Here is an 18031-nt window from a genome sequence, read left to right on the forward strand (position 1 = left end):
CATTCGATTTCATAGCATGAATACCCGAAAAACAGCTTCGTGTAGTATGAGTTCACCAGTTCTTCTCCGTTTTCTTACTATCACGATAAACGACCAGAAGATTGGCTTTGGTTGACTTGATTTGTTTCCTGCATGGTTCGCAGACGTCTTTGGAAACGATCCGTCTCTTATATATTGATCCCGATATCATTACGTATTAGAATCTGTAATTGGCGATCCGAAACAAACGATAGCTTTCGCGCCAAATTACGTAAATTAAGATGCGAATATTTTCTTATTTAAAAAAAAAAGGTTACGGAGATTTGTTTCAGCACTGAGGTTGGATCACACCATTCAGCTTATTGCGTAAGCAACAGATGTTTATTATCCTCAACCTTTTTATGCTGAGATTAGGTTATACTGAGAGCTAAAGAGTTAACTATGAGAGCTGAAGAGGTACCAATGAGGGCTGAATAGGTATTACTGACAGCTGAAGAGATGCTATTGAGAGCTGACTATGTATTACTGAGAGCTGAAGAGTTACCGCTGGGAATTGAATAGGTATTACTAACAGCTGAAGATAAACCATTGAGAGCTGAATATGCATTACTGAGAGCTGAAGAGTTACCACTGGGAACTGAATAGGTATTACTAACAGCTGAAGATAAAGCATTGAGAGCTGAACATGCATTACTGAGAGCTGAAGAGTTACCACTGGGAACTGAATAGGTATTACTAACAGCTGAAGATAAACCATCGAGAGCTGAATATGCATTACTGAGAGCTGAAGAGTTACCACTGAGAAGTGAATAGGTATTACTAACAGCTGAAGATAAACCATTGAGAGCTGAATATGCATTACTGAGAGCTGAAGAGTTACCACTGAGAACTGAATAGGTATTACCGAGGGCTGAAGAGGTTCCACTGAGAACTGAAAAGGTATTACTAACAGCTGAAGATAAGCCATCGAGAGCTGAAGAGTTACCACTGAGAATTGAATAGGTATTACCGAGGGTTGAAGAGGTACCACTGAGAACTGAATAGGTATTACTGACAGCTGAAGAGATACTACTGACAGCTGAATATGTATTACTAACAGCTGAAGAGGACCCATTGAGAGCTGAACATGCATTACTGAGAGCTGAAGAAGGATTTATGAGAGCTGTATATGCATTACTGAGAACTGAAGAGGTACCAGTGAGAGCTGAAGAGGCATCAATGAGAGCTGAAGAGGTACTAGTGAGAGCTGAAGAGGTATCAATGAGAGCTGAGGAGAGACCACTGAGAGTTGAAGAGAAATTACTGAGAGATGAAGAGGCATTACTAGGAGCTGAAGGTGGAAGCTACCAAGAGGTGAATGATAGGGAGGAACGATGAAGGATAGTAACCGATGCAAACAACTAAACAGATTGTTGACCGAAGGAGAAGATCTTATCGACTGGTTTTCCGCATTTCGCTCTGCTTCGACGTTGGTTTTTTTTACACTCTCCTCATCCCAGAAGATGAATTTGTTTTCAATTCACCCGAGCGTCAAAATTTAGGATGTGGGCAAACATTGCTGCATCATACAGAAAGGGTGGAAAGGGAAACGAAGCGCAATGTGTCGAGCACTAATCAATTTCGTCTAGTTTTGTTTACCTTCCACGAGGTGGTTGGCTGGGCCTGTGGCCTCGTTTCCTTCCTTCCCCTGCCTCACACGTGTTTGCCTCGAGTCGCTGAACCACGAAAGGATTCATCAAGATGAAAGCTCAACATTTCCCCGCCTTCTTTAAGGTGCAACAAACCACAAACGCCTTGTTTCTCGACAGCCACCGTCATCTCCCCCCCCCTTTCCACACACTTCCTTCCGAAGAATTTCTTTCGTTCAGTACGTTAGAAAACTTACTTACGTCATCCCCTTTTTCGTGATTACGCCGGAGTTTCACGTTCGTAAATTCGTCTAATTTTTTTTTTACACCCTTTCCGTAAGAAGAAGTGAAACGGTTTGAAAGACTGACGGTTTGATTGCCTAATTCTCAGATATGTTTGCTTTGGTGAAAACACACAATCTCCCCAGCAATTATGGAGCCTTTACGAAATTTCTTTGAGTGCTAACCCATACACATAGATTTGCGTGGCAAGGTCGTACTAGCAGTTTCTAATGATTGGAGAAATTGGAATTTCAATAAAAGAAGAAGCTGCGTTTCTCTGTCTATTAAAGAATGCACTTTCTCTCTTCACTTTCGACTTTCTTTCAACAATTTGGAGGATCCTTCAGATATGTCTTGTTAAAAATTCTCGGCAACGGAAAAGTGATCATGGTTTCGTACTATCTACGTTCCGTTCATTCGAGTAGGAAAGATGGACAGGAAATACCTGTAATAATATTCATTAGATCCATTGAGACTAACATTTATATGAATTTCCCAGTTGCACTTTTGTTGATCTTGCATCGTCAATTGACATTGCGTCCATGCTTAAATTTATCTCTTCTCAGAGTTTATAACAGATATCGGTACAAATATTGCCAGAGGTCATACATTTTTTAATAATTACCGGTCTTGTTTATGATCTAAAACCACCCGAACGTTTGTTCTCCTGTTATTTTCCCAAACCTTTTTAATACAATAACGGTTATAATCCCTTATAGTTTGTCTGAAAATAGAATAAAGTTAAATCGGTACAATTTTCAATAAGTTCACGGTGAAAATTCAAGAAAGATGCGTAATCATCAAGCATTATGTTAGAGTTAGCCTGTCGGGTTAGGGTGGATCTTCGTTGGAACGTTGAATATTGCAATACTGTTCACTGAAGCCATTACCAAAATGATCCAAATAAATTCAGAAAACCCTATTTTAGATATTACAATCACTCGTTCGTTTTTAGCCCTGCATACTTCCCCCCCCCTTAATATTCCATCTAAAATGCCTATTATTTTCCTTCCTCCACGTTTTTTTCCCCCACTGCCAATCTGCGCTCACCAATCTCCAGAATCTTACGTATCTCAATATCTCCATCCTTCAGTTGGCATACCTTCTTCGAATATATATCCCACCGATTATCTCTCTTCCACGCCTAGTTCGTTTCCCTTTCTGTCAATTATATTTTTGACCATCCTTCTCGATATTCACATCGGAAAATCATTCCATCTACAAGATAGGGGCAAGGAAGCAAGTAGAGGTAAAAATATTCAGGTCAACATTAGTCTGGTGGGTATTCATCCCCCTGCCACACACCCTAGAGGTGACCTGCAGGGAACTAAAAATAATAAACTACTAATCGATCAAGTTTCTGAGTCACACAAGAGTACACTCCGAATTAAATACATCGCTTGTAATTTTCTTTAATTCTTCACTTTACGGTGCCTGTGTCATCGACTCCCGATTCTTAGTGAAAGTTCCTTAGCCTAAGGTAATTTTTACTTTAGTATCCATACTACATTGTCCAAGTATTTCTAAAAATCTTTCTAAATAGTCGAACCGCTCTACTTGTTCTATTTTACTGGTAAACAGAAAAGATGGGCGTCGTAGGCACAAGGCAGGTCGCCAGAATAGAAAATGGTGGCTTTTAACTGCAAGGAGTAGTGCGAAAAATCTAAACGCGTTCAATATTTAAAACATTTTCAGTATTTCACTAAACACTAAAACGTTTCATTGGATGTAACGAATACATTTTTCTCGTGGTATTTTGCCTATTTAAAGCTAGGATTCGGGTGAACCCTTAGGATTATTTACTTCCAAGCATTGCGAGAACTTCCTCTTGAACATATTGCGAGGGTGAACTCTACCATCACCTACCAAACCCACCTTCAAGTTCATTACTGTGTTATATATATATATATATATATATATATATATATATATATATATATCACAGTAATAACACATATATATATATATATATATATATATATATATATATATATATATATATCACAGTAATAACACATATATATATATATATATATATATATATATATATATATATATATATATATACATGCTTGACGGACACGCATTATGCATAGTTAAGAGAAAAATTGGTCATTATAAAGATTTACCAAAACGCATACCACCCCATTATTTCGGTGGTCCCAGCCATCTTCATCAGCGCACGAGGTGAGGGGAGGATTAGGAGACGAGGGAATACCGAAGGATAGGGTTACATAGAGGAGCATACGTAATCGGTGATTTGTTCCTGAGAGAGGAAGTTGTCAGCTCATGGGAATAATGTAATACAAGTATATATACATGCAGGATTACTTTCGGCACGCACCCTGTGCTTTTTTTAAGTAATTTGCCGGTTAAGGTAGGTTTGTGGATGGACACAACTGCCAAATAAATATTCTGTGACTCCTAATAAAACATAAAATCCAGCATCCTACTCTACATCAGGTCCCTCTTCATCTCTGAGTTCTTTCTTCCTCCCTTCATCCCGTCCAACATCCCTATCCTGTTCCTTCCCTTTCCTCTTTTGCCCAACATTCTACCCTCTATCACAGTCTTCAACATCCCACCGCCCGTCAACACCCCCTTCATCCACTTTTCCTGCCTCCATAGGATTGCTCCCAACAAACCCCTCTCTTCGCCCACCATACCAAGTACTTCCTCATTTGTTTTCTTTCCTGTCCATTTTACCTTCTCCATTCTTCTCCACACCAAAGGGCGGTTCAATAAGTACCCGTGTCGTCAAACACGGGTACTTATTGAACCACCCTCGTTTACATATATAGAGGGTGCGTGCCTATATATATACAAATATGTATATAATATAATATATACATATTTATAATAATATATACAAATATGTATATATGTATACATATATATACTCGTATTTCCTCTATTTAATCGTAGCTTCTGTCTCCCTTCATGCTATCCAACAAGACTACCCTCTTCCCTCCTCTATACCTCGCTTATCAACCCTTTCTCTTCTATATAACAGCTTTCAGTATGCCAATGACTTTCAATGTTATATCCATCTACTGTTTAATGCCTTTATTTTAGAATTCACCCCTATAAAATGTATCACGTATTTAATATTCTCAACGCCCAGCATATTATTATAGCCTCCATTTAAAAATAACTACAATATTGAATTCACCTCCTGAATGCGCACTGCTAATTATAGATTGTTCTATCCAACCGATCTAAACATTTTTTAAAGAAAATCTTCATTTTTAATGGCATGTGTAATGAAGATGGAACGTTGGCTCCGGTCGCCATAATGGCGAATCCGCCCACGCATCTACTTAAGAGAAAGCAAATCGGAATCTGGGCACCTCCTCTGTTGGATTTTCTCCCCAACCATTTCATCCTCCCAACATAAATCGTATCCTGCCCTCAATTAGTCTTCCAGGGTCGGAATTAGATGGGGTGTATGGCCCTTCAACCCAGAGCCCTTCAGCTTCATGGGGTCCCACTCCATCTCATTTGGATTACGCAGCCTACCATCTCCTGCTTAGAGTGGTTGCGAAATTCGAGATGGATGAGGAATTGAAATCATTTTGAAGAGCTCGTGGCGAATCCGTCAGATCAATGTAATTTAATGCGATTCTCCATGCCCTTTTTTTTAAAGGAAAAACCATCTCGTTCACTCAATTATCATTGCATTCTAATGGATTTATATTGTCCTTAAAAAATATACATACATATATATATATACATACATACATATAATATATACATATATATATAAATTATATATATGTATACATTATATAGTTGTAATTTTCTATTTGACAAATTTTATTAAGAGATGTTTCAGCTATTATGTTCTACTCTTCTGGAAGTCATACAACTTTTATCTAGCCTCACAAGTTCAACTGTGCTTCCTTGAGTTACTTGCGTTTCGTAGTTAAAAAACTTAAGATTTCGATATAACATTTGCTCAACTGACTTAATTGATGCCATGCGTGTGCTTCGTAATCTTTATAAAGTGATCAAAAAATATCCAAGACCCATAATTAAGACCCGTCTGCCATTTCCACTGATAACAAAGCAGGACTTGGGCAGTGTACACAATAATGTGTTCTACCTGAAGGCAAAACATGAATCGATGTATACGAGATCAACAAATACGTCGATTCGATTTTATTTTTCACGTTTTATGTTGGCAATATTTGTAATATTTTAGCTTCTAATTATTTGTTAATGTTCCTTGAAGATAAATGTATCATTTGATGCAGTTACGTTGTGCGTGCAAACCAATTGAGATACCACACTCTTCTGCTAGTTCATTGACAATCTAACGTCGATTTGAACGAACGAGATCGTTCATTTTCTCGATGTGGGGGGATCATCAGTCGACGTTGATGGTCTTCCGAAACTCTCGTCGTCTTGCACTGATTTCTACCCCTTTTTGAAGTGAGAAAACCACTGATAACACGTCATACGTTTCATAGTATCCTCACCATAAACCTTGGCGATCAACTCAAAGAGTTTCCGTGAAGGATTTTCAGAGTTTCACGCAGAATTTCACATAACAACACTGTTCCTTCAAATAACTCTTTTCCGCGGATCCGATTTTTCGCCGCACTCCACGAATTTCCTTTCACACAAACGGTCTTAACTAATCAACAAAACAAGATATCAGCAAAGTGCTTTAAGCTAGTTATTTGGGAAGTTTCTGCGGATACAACACCTCCAAGTGGATGAAATAATAACCAACTGGAGACGCGATATTCAAATAATTTGGGAACCTTATACTAGGTGAACTCTACCCTAACTTTTCAAAACCACATCTTTGGGTTGATTAAATTTGGTTGGCAGTTGATTCTTTTGAATGTTGTTAGCGCTAAGGTAGAGATGATATATTTCTGCTTTCTGACGCATGAATAAGTTCAAATAATAAAATGCATATATAATATAATATATAATATTTCAATGTTTGGTTCTGAAGGAAGGAACGTTAGGTGTGATTGCTAAGGTTCCTATACATTAAAGGGAATGAACATGAAGATGTGTTTGCGGTGGCTTGTAGCCAGGGTTTGTCAGGGATTCAGGACGTTAAAGGGTGCGGACATGGACATATGCCGGCGGTGGTGCCGGCTGCCAGGGAAACACGGCAGCATTCTGGTAAATCCTCCTCCTTCGTCAGGGATCCCACTCCTATCCTCCTGCCGTCACGTTCTCTCCTCTTGCCATGAGTCAAGCTCCTGAGATCTCTCACTCCTCTTGGGACAGAGAGTGAGCATCCACCCACGCCTCCCGTTTCCGAAAAGCCGTTTTTCTCACGGAGCCCCGAATTTCGCCCTTCTCCTTACCATTCCTTCAGCTCCCTCCCCCCCCCCCCACCATCACTCCCTCTCTCTCTCTCTCCCCTACACAACCTCGAAATAATTTGGGACCAGCGCCCGTTCCGTAATTCAGAACTCACGCTATCTCTCGCCATCTCTCCCTCCCCCCTCTCTCCCTTTATTCCTCTCCGTAGCTCCGCTATTCCTCACGTTTCTGAACACCGCAGCGTTCCATAACGGAATTTTTAAAAAAATTGTATTCATTTCATTATTTTTTAAATATTTTTTATTTTCAAAAGATGAGGACCGCTCTTCGTTCAATCCTTTACAGTGTCCTCCGCAATCCTTTCGGACTCTTGAATCCCAAAAAAAACCCTTTCCCCTCCACGTCCTCACTCAAATGACTCTCCTCCACCCCCATCTTCTGGCCTCAAACCCTTCCGACCGGAGAACTGTTTCCTTCCGCACGAGAATGGCGGATGACCGCCCAGGATGGGGTATGGTCAGTTTGGGTCAGCGACAACAGTAAAATTTGTCTAATACGGAATCGGTCCAAGTCGAATACCCTTCGAAGGCTTGGATGAAAAGCACAACTAACGATTTCTACTCATCAAACTGCATACGGAAAATATTCGAAATTATTTGTATACAGAGTGCGTTCCAGAAGTAATGCAATTGTTTTTCCCCCTCCGTTCCTATTGGTCAAAGTGCTTCTAAAAATACACTGGATGAATGAAACGACCTCAAACCTGCGCATGCGTGTTGAAGGAGAATATTACTTCCACATGTCACAAGGAGTGCTTCTGAAGTCGTTTTGTGTGTGTTCTACAAACATGTGTGCATTAGTTGTCAGCCTACCCTCGTGTTTAGGATTCCCCTTCATCTAGTTCACCCACTCTCACTCACTCAGCCTCCATTTCTCGATCTCTTAAAAAAATAAAACATCTCGCGCAGGGACGACGTAGAGACGCGCGCAGAACACGAATTAGATCCTCGCATTCGAAAACGAGCTCAAACTGTGCAAAGCTCTCTTTCCCACCTCGTCCGTCTCCTCCCCGCCTCTTTCTGCCGGACTCCCATCCGCCCGCTGACTTGCCTCTCTCTGGACCCGCGAGTTGATCTGATGCCTCTGGATGGACAAATGGGGTGGGGTGGGGTAGGAACACCGCTTCCTTCTTCACCTTTCTTCCATTAGGGGGGGATTGTTTTTTTTCGGCTTTATAAAACGAATGAAAGCGTCATGGCGGAAGTTTGACGGGTAAAAAACCGGTGGCAGATAGTTGTTTTTCTCCCAGCTCCTCTTTTTTTAGGGAAGGGGTTTATTTTTCAAAGCGTGTCGTATCCATTAAGGGACACTGCTTGATGCATCTTCGCGTAACTGCGCCGGCCAACAACTCTCTCTTTGAGCACACGTAAACCGTATGTATTTTTGTGTGTTAAATATACATATACTCACATACATACATGTATATTTAACAAATATATGAGTACATATACTCTCACTCATTCACGAATACGTTTATATATAAAAATGATCTTAAATCCGAAAAATCACTCAGGTTGGGTGGAGCTGAGGGTGCCTATAGAGACTTGCCCGGGAGTCGAACCAGGGCCCTCCTGTCAGTAGTCCAACGCTCTACCCCTGTACTACCGCGACCCACACACACATATGTGTGTGTGTGTATATACATACATATAATATATATATTTATATATTTAACCAGATATTCCTGGGAAACCATAACCGGCACAGGGAAAGGAACTGACCCCCCTACCTGGATGCGTGAATTTCACACACCGTCGTGCTTAGTACTGGGTGAACTCTACCATCACCTACCAAACCGGCCTTCGGGTTGATTACTGTGTTTATGGTTTTTATTAAAAAAAATATATATATATATATACTATATATATATGCATATACATATATACATTCATGTAAGTATATATATATATGGGTCGCGTTAGTCCATTGGGTAGAGAGAGCGTTGGACTGCTGACCGGAGGATCCCGGGTTCAATTTCCGGGCAAGGCACTCTGGGCACCTGCAGCTCCACCCAAGCTTTGTGATTTTTCGGGCACCAGATCTTCCAGGGAAACCATAACCGGCACGGGGAAAGGAACTGGCCCCCCTGCCCTGATGTGTGAATTTCACATGCCGTACTGGGTGAACTCTACCATCACCTACCAAACCGACCTTCGGGTTGATTACTGTTTATGGTTATGGTTATATATATATATATATATATATATACATATATATATATATATATACATATATATATTTGTACATTTGCAAAAGGATTTGTTAATTTTCATTGTCTCACAGCCCTAAAAACGTATTCTCTCAATGTACTATCGTGTCAGTCAGAACCTCCTCTGCGTTATTGGACAAATAAAAACTTTTCAAAATTAAAGAAATACATTTAAGCCATTTTAGTTTCTCTTTTCTAGGGCGACTGATTAAATTGCCCCCACGAGGAGGAAACGTTCACGCTCGTAGCTCAAGCAAATTAATCAAGAGTCATCCCTATGACAGAGAAAAGACTTTTTCCTTTTTTTTAACACTCGTCGTATTTAAAAAAAAAGAACTGTATTCCATGGCGTAACTCGTAGCATATTTCAGCAGGGTGGAAAAAATAAGTCTATCTTCACGTAGCGTAAAAAATTTTTTTTTTTTTAATGGAGAACTCCGTTTCAAACGGCTTTCATCAGAACATTTCTTCACGCAACCGTGTGAGCATTGGTATTCATTCGGGTTGTAATTTACCGAGGGGAAAATAATTACGCATGGCGAATGTAATTAATGGTTGAAACAGGCTTTTATTTTAATTCTTTTTTTCTTTGACTGTGAAAATGGGGAAAGCCTTAAAATACGTTTATGCCAGCTCAAAAACATTTAGACACGCTTTTTTAAATGTTAAATATGGCGAACCTTATCAGACGGATTTCCGTGATACTACTAGCAGTGAATTTAATGTGTTTTTTAGCGAATTAAACAATGTGGGATAATATATTAATCCGATATTATCTCCATGGAGATTTTTAGGTTTACCTTTTGCGTTTTCAAAAATGTTTTTCGACAAATAACATTAATTGAAAAAAATTGGAAAGTAGAAAATCCTCTGCATAAAAGTTTATTTGGAGTACATTATACTATGGGTGCGAAACTTCGGCTTTGGGAAAGAAGGGAAAGGCTTGGTGTGAAGCAATGGAAATGTGAATTTGGAGAAGAATAGCAACAACGAGATGGACGAATAAGGAAAGCAAGATAGAGAGAGGTACAAATTGAGTAGCTTCAGGCGTGATGTGGTGGTAGTCGAACATAATGAATAACTGATAGTAGCACTTTTACGCTTGATAAAATTATTTTACGACCAATTTTTCGATGCATTACATCATCATCAGGTAACAATATGAAGTTGTGTGCCGTCTTATATACATTTAAGATTCCGGAAGGAGGGGAGTGGACGTGGTATGAAACGAGAGGAGGGAGGGAGAGAAAGGGGGAAAGGAAGGGCGGAGCAAGAGGGAAAGGGGGGGAGAAAAGAAGGGAGACTTTTACAAAGGATAGCGGAAAAACAGAGTTTCGCCCTTGCTAAAACTAGTACCCATAGTCTTAAAGTGCGAAATGGTTTATTTGGGTGAATGGCGACAGTCAACAATAACCCATCGGCAGCCGGGACGACGCCAGTAGGCGCGCCGAGTGTTGGGAGTCCGTGGAAAAGTGCTATGATCGGTTATTCATTACAGAGAGAAGTATTAAGAGAAATTAAAGGGGAAGGGAATCTAATAAAAGAGATAAATAAAAAGAAAATTAATTTGTTGGGCATGCTCAAAGACAGGATAACTTTCTGGAAAGTATAACGGAGGGGAAAATAATATGAAAAAAAGGAAGAGGAAGGCCAAGAAATAAATTCAAAGATTATATAAAAAGTACTATGAAAGTGACAATGTACAATGGACTGAAAATAACGGCATTGGAGAGAGAAAAACTAATGGCTGAAACGACAAAGCTCCGCCTTAAGAAGATGATAATAAACATTGATAATGCATCTGCATCATAGTTACTGGAAGAGAACATCATTGATTTCATTCATTCAAGGGGTTTTCTAATGATTTGAAGTTTGATTTCATACATTCCCGTTACGATTCTCTGCTACTTAAATATCATGAGAACTTTCTCTTCCTTTATCCTACATTATTTTTCGTTTCATTTCCTCGTAACTTCTGCACTCGTAACTTCTTTCCTCTATTACCCAGCTCACTCATCCTTCTCCCTTCCATCACGACTTTCAACCCCCAATATTTTCTCCACCCCACCACACTTTCTCTGCCTTTTTCAAGATTTCTTCTCCAGCAATATCCTCTCTTCGTCCACCAAATTTCAAAACTTCCAACGACGGAGTTCACATATAAGGGGACACTATATTCCGTCTTCATAACAATAATCAACCCACAAATTGGTTTTGATAGGTAAGCGAAGAGCTAACCCCGGTCAAGGTTCTAAGGGATACGGAATGTAATGATAAAAGGGAAAAATAAGGGGGTGGACAGATCCTTTCAATAAGTCACCTCTTGGTACCCCAAGAAGTTTTATTGATCAGAAAAGTTCACCACTTAGAGATTTGAGGTTCATGCTCGGATATCTTCCCGAGAAAGGACCGACGAATTTTCGTTTCGATGGCAACGAATAAGAATTTGATACAGAAATAGAAAGGGCCTAAGTGGAAGAGAGATAACATTTTATAATCTCAAGTCATCGCCCCATTGTCAAAGGATATCTCAAGACATAGGTAGACTATCTTGTATAATAGTACTGCTGGTATCAGCGAATCTCTCTCATTCATTCTGATTGCTCAAGAGTGTTCGTAAAATGTCCATTTATTTAACTGCACTATCTAAAAATGATAAGAACTTAAAAAGTGAGAGAATCGATCTTTTTTCTCACACAGGAACAGTATTCCGTTTATCTGAACGTATTGAGAGCACGCGATGTTAAAGAATAAACTGCTATCATTGTCTATTATACGAGGGTAGGCTGAATGCTAATGCCGAAATGCTTGTAGACCACAAACAAAATGACCATCAGAAGCACTCCTGGTGGCATGTGGAAGTAACATTCGCCTCAACACGCATGCGGAGGTTTGAGGTGGTTACATATATCCTGTGCATTTTGAAAATTTTTTTGAAATGTATCTTGAAAATATTATTAGTTAGACAAAAGCATTTTGAAATGAAATGTAATTTTGGTAAAACAATTACTATTTTTTTTAAATTGAAAATATCAACCTTAAAGTTTGGGGACATACACTAGAGCAGATTCAATAGGTCACCTGCATTAACTCGCGTTGACATAGCACTAGAATTCGTCTCTATACTTCCGCTTCTCAAATTACACTGGATGAATGTAACGACATCAAACCTGCTAATGCGTGTTGAGGGGGTATGTTACTTCCACAAGCCACTAGGAATGCTTCCGATGGTCATTTTGTTTGTGGTCTACAATCATGCGTGTATTAGCATTCTTCCTACCCTCGTATTAGATGCGTAATAGGAAAGAAAATACGAAAAATATAACTTAAACAATAGTAAAATTTCTGTATCTGATTATGTCGGATGATTGACGGATGATGATCGACGAAACCTGTCGTTTTAAATGAAAAAATCCGTGGAATTTATTGAGTTTCGTTTTTTTTCTCGAAATTCATCATAAAGTTGAGCTGAATACCATCGAATAAGTAATTTGTATGTTAGCCAAGTGGAATGAAGACGGGGTTTGATTCAGTTTCCGAGAACTTCGTTTAAATTCATTAGGGTTGTAACTGCCCCAAGGTGAAATTTCTTCATTGAAATGAGGTATTTATTCAACAGGTCACTTTGGGGATACCTCACTTCCCCTTTGAGTTCTTAATTTTGTCTAAACTTGCAATAATTTACACAGTTTATAAGAACAGTTAAAATATTACAATGAATACATGATGCATTAATTCACCGAGAGATTACATGCGCGCCATTGGCTGGTTTACATTTATTCAGGAACTCTACTATCCGGAAGGAAGTGGAGAAGGTAATATTGTAAAACATAAATAAATTGTCGTATGTTCAACCGAAAGAAGACGGAATTTAAAAGATATTCCAAGGTTAGACATTGCTATGGAGACTACACTGATAAGGTTAATCAAGTGTTATTTAAGGAATAATATAACAAGATGGAATAGGAGAATGCGAAAAGAAGAGCGCTGGCCAATTGTTTGTAGGAAGATGGCGCGCATGTCATCTCTCAGTCCGTCATTATATTATGTACTCGGTTTCCGAGGTTGAATGGATCTTCTCCGACAGGAAGGTCGTCTTCTCCTTCTCTGCCCCGATGTTTGCTGCTCTCGACCAACCCCTGTCCCCCTCCTCCCCCCCCCCACAATAACATCCCCCCACATTTTACGAGTGTGGGGAAAAATCCATATATTTTATTTTCCGGCTCGATTGGTATCTTCGGATGTGGAGGACAATATGCTTCGACCAGCGGGTGCCCTCCGCAGAGACGGATGGCGTTGAAGAGGGGGCGGGTGGGGGGGGAGAGATGGAAGGGTGAGTGAGGGAGAGAGAGAGAGGGAGGAGTGGGACCGCTTAGGGGTGGAAACGTTGCGCGTGGCACATGGAAACGTGAAAGGAGGGGGCGCAAATAATAAGGGGAAGGGATGATGATTGCTCCGTAGAAGGGAAGTGAGGGAGAGAGGAGCGAAAGGGTTGGTGCGAAACAGGAGGAAATGAGAACCCTGAGCGGTAATACGCCTCTATGCTCCCATTCCCTGAAATCAGGACAAACACGCACGCCGGTTGCACTGTGTCTCGTTAAACTTGCACGCAGGGTTAACTTTAAATTCCGTTTGTAAACCCAAAAATAAGTTTTAATAAGCGTCAGTTAAGTCAAAACTCAACCGTTAAAACTTCGGCGTTTAAGGCGATCATTAACTTAAAGAAGATTAAGTTATTAAAGTCAGCATGGTCGCGTACACTTTCGATCCGTGTGATTCGTTTGCATAATCGAACATGTCGGTGACTTCACGTTACGTAAATGTTCAAGTTGAGTTAACTCCATATTTGATGACGATTTGAGATATCGTCAAACCGGGCCCAAATATCTTAGAAGAAGGTTAGGAAATGGTTTGGTGAAATAGTTGGAACTTAATTATTAACGTTTTCTTCAAGATGTCACTCTTGTTCTATAAGGACGGCAATAATAATGGTGATTATCTCAAAACCCAGCTCTCTATATGCGCTGAGGGAATTTCCGGTGAATCGAAGGCTAACGAGCGACATTTAAAAATATTTATTCCTGATTAAAATAACTGTCTGCGATTAATTTGAATGTTTTTCCTACGCAGTCATTAAAGTTATTACTTACTATGAGATTCTATATGAGTTTTAATAAGTTTATCAGCAAATAAAACAGTTTATAGCGTCACTTGGTGGAAAATCTCCATGTTGAAACTGAAACTAAACAACTTGGCTTTTCCACACAGAAAATATTTTTGGTGAAAAAAATTTCGAAAACGGTTTCTCTGTGGAAATGCCAAGTTGTTTAGTTTCAATTTCAAAGTTTATCAGCTGTTTAAATTTGTTTTGTATAATAAATTTATGATGATAATATTGACCTGTAAAGTCTTGTAATATAATCATAAATAAAATTAATGAAATACATTTTTAAAACTGAATTGTCGATCCACCCAACATCGGCAATATTCCGGCACACTTAAATGTATGATCGCCCACACGTGTGAACGTTTTGAAGAAATGTTGAGGCCATTATATATTTTTTGGCCTTGACGAGTAGGGAAGGGAGGGTAGTGGGGAATGGAGGGTGGGGGCAAAGCCGTTCCCTCTACGCCCACTATCCATCCGACTCTAAATGAGGACCGCCCGTTCAATATGCCCAACACTATGGCAAGTTGTTCGAAATCCCCGATTCGAAATCTTTCGACCAACATTTGGCCTGTTATGACTTAGGCCTGGCCATCATCCCTCTATCTCTCTCGTATATGAGGTTTATCCACTCGCCTAAGTAAGCAAAACTGGAGAAGCGAATAGCAACTCGCTGCAAAAGCATTACCCATGATTGACTCAAGCTCTACCCTCTTCTATCTTAAGTAGGGCACCCAAATTCGTACGATCAAACACCGATCTACGTTTGGAACAACTGACGTTGGGATTATATGAAACTCTCCACTTGTCGGTGAGTTTCGAAACTACATATTCCATTCATCTAGCTACGTTAAGAGTTATCGACCAATTTAACAGTGATATCCTACCGTAGTCTTTACAAATGTTTCAATTTTATTTCCATCTTCGTCATTTTTGGGGCCTTCAAATTTGAAGAGGCTGCCATTTTAGTATTATGTCCACTGATGTAATAGGGACTGTGTAGTGTCCAGAAATTAACTTCCTTTTGCTTGTATCGAGTGAAGTAGTGGGGAGGGAACCGAATGGTTTCTGTATTGACACACACACAATAGGGCAGTACTCCTCGAGCTGCAGTATTTGGAACGCCGCACCGCGCTTGTCGTTTGTTTACTGTAGCCTTTCGAAGTAAACAATAAAATTGAAAATCCCGCCAAATGTAACATCCGTTGGGTGACTAAGTTTTTACTGCCGATAAACTCCAAAGATGCTGACATTCGTCGGGAAATGTGTGTTGTGCACCGGCTACGTTATGACTGACACTGTTGAGCGTTTCCTTGATAGCTCCAGTGGTTAGTGTATCGAAAGACCTGGTGTTCAAGTCCCAGTCAAGGAAACATTTATGTACTTGTCATCTGCTCGATTCCGCCTTCCCCAACTCTCCTGAGTTCGCCCTTTATATGTGTTCCTATCCCTTATTCATTAGTCATTATATTATTAAGTCATTATCCTTATGTCAATTTCCATGTTAGTGAACATATATATATATACATACGAGGGTCATCCGGAAAGTAGTACCCGTTCGTGCCGCATGAAGTGCTGACGACGCGAGTAGCCGCTGGACGAGGTCAGATAGCTTCAGTGGCTTGTCTGCCTTCTCTGAGCCAAGTTGCGTGACGCTAGCATTGCCTGTGTTGTTTCTGTGATTGTTTACAATGTTTAAAAAAATTCAGAACGCCGCCAGTTGTGAAGTGAGGGCAGTGATTAAATTCCTCAATGCAAGAAACGTTCGCCCATGTGATATTCATCGCCAATTAAAGGAGGTGTATGGAGACAATGTAATGGACGAGTCGTCTGTTCGGCGGTGGTGTCGCAACTTCAACATGGGGAGGGGGAACACACACGACGATGAGCGTTCGGGGAGACCGTCTGTCATTACAGACCAACTGGTGAGCTCAGTTGACGAATTCGTGAGGAACGATCGGCGCGTCACAATTGATGACATCTGTGAGCATTTTCCCAATGTTTCTCGAACAATTGTTCATGAAATTGTTAAACACCATCTGCATTATGCAAAAATTTGTGCAAGATGGGTCCCTCGCGTATCTCAATGAGCTGGCGGCGAAGGACTATGCAGCAGGAATACAGAAACTTGTCACACGTTATGACAAATGCCTTAATTTGCTTGGAGATTATGTTGAGAAGTAGTTTAAAGTATCCTCTTTCAAATAAAATTTTTTATGTTTGTTAATATTTACTTTTGTGTCTTTATTTCACGAACGGGTACTACTTTCCGGATGACCCTCGTGTATATATATATATATATATGTGTGTGTGTGTGTGTACATACATATATATACATATATATGTATATATATATAAATATATATAGATATATATGTACATATATATATATATATATATATATAGGATGAAAATTTTGCAGTTTCGAGGAGGTTATCTCCCGTCGGACCTCTAAAGATTCTCTCCTTGATCTCGAGACTTCACCCATGAAATGGGACAAAGCTTTCGGGAAGCCAAAAAATGAACTTTGACGAGAAAACATCCGCGGAAAGTAGAAAGAAGGGTTGTAGGAAAAGCGGGAGGAGTTGACAGGGCTGGCAAAGGGAGAATTGGACAGGGCGAGAGAGTGAGGGAAGGAGGGAGTGGGGGTGGCGGTGAATGAAAGGGGGGAAAAGGGACCTAATTCCGTCCCTGGTTCACACCTACGTAATTTTCCCTTCGTTTTACGACCGGTTTCGGTGGAAGTGGGAAAGATCTGCTCGGTCCTGGGGCGAGGAGATGGGACGGAAGTTTCCAACAGACGGTCGTCGGAAGGGAAAGGAGAGAGAGAGAAGAGGACCAAAAAAAGGGGTCATTTCCTCTCTCGGTCGCGTACGATTGTTATATATAAAAAAAGAACCGCGGGTATAAAATGCGTGTGCGAGATCGTGTGTATGTGTGTGTGTGCGTGAAAGGGTTCCGTTTAATCTTCATTTTATTTTTTCTCCTATTCTCCTCCTTCTTACTCCCTTCCTCCCCTCCTAAAAAAAAACCCCTTCCTGCCAAAAAAATAACACTCTCTCCTTCCATTTCCTTCCGGATTTCCAACCCCCTCTCTCCCCCTCCCCCGGACACCACGGGTCGTCTGATACGTCGCCAAGGGCGGGCAGATTTATGGAGCCTTTCGCTATCGCAACCATTTCTGCCCGTTTTGAGTGAGAACCCTCCCTTAATACTCTCTCTCCCTCCCTCCCCTCACACCCCCCACACCACCCGCTCTCTCCTCTCCCCTCTCTCTCTCCTTAGGCGCGAAGGACGGGTTCACCCGCGAGGCCATTGTGCAGGACGGCACAGAGCGCGTGGTCCATTTTATTCCTCCTCCTAACCCCTCCTTCCCCTTTCCCCTACCCCTCCACCGCATCCCGAAACAACTTC

General features: G+C 40.5%; 1 protein-coding gene across 1 annotated transcript; it reads right to left on the reverse strand.

The window, feature by feature from the left end:
* Positions 1–494: 494 nt before the first annotated feature.
* LOC139698296 (uncharacterized) lies at positions 495–1715 on the reverse strand. Its single transcript, XM_071597180.1, has 2 exons — positions 1618–1715; positions 495–1260 (listed from the first exon to the last, which is right to left on the reverse strand). Exons 1-2 carry the CDS (start codon positions 1713–1715, stop codon positions 495–497), a joined length of 864 nt encoding a protein of 287 aa, XP_071453281.1.
* Between the last annotated feature and the right edge of the window lie 16316 nt (positions 1716–18031).

Source organism: Hetaerina americana, unplaced genomic scaffold (genome assembly GCF_022747635.1).
Source record: "Hetaerina americana unplaced genomic scaffold, ioHetAmer1.1.p SCAF_81, whole genome shotgun sequence".
In the NCBI taxonomy this organism is placed as follows: domain Eukaryota; kingdom Metazoa; phylum Arthropoda; class Insecta; order Odonata; family Calopterygidae; genus Hetaerina; species Hetaerina americana.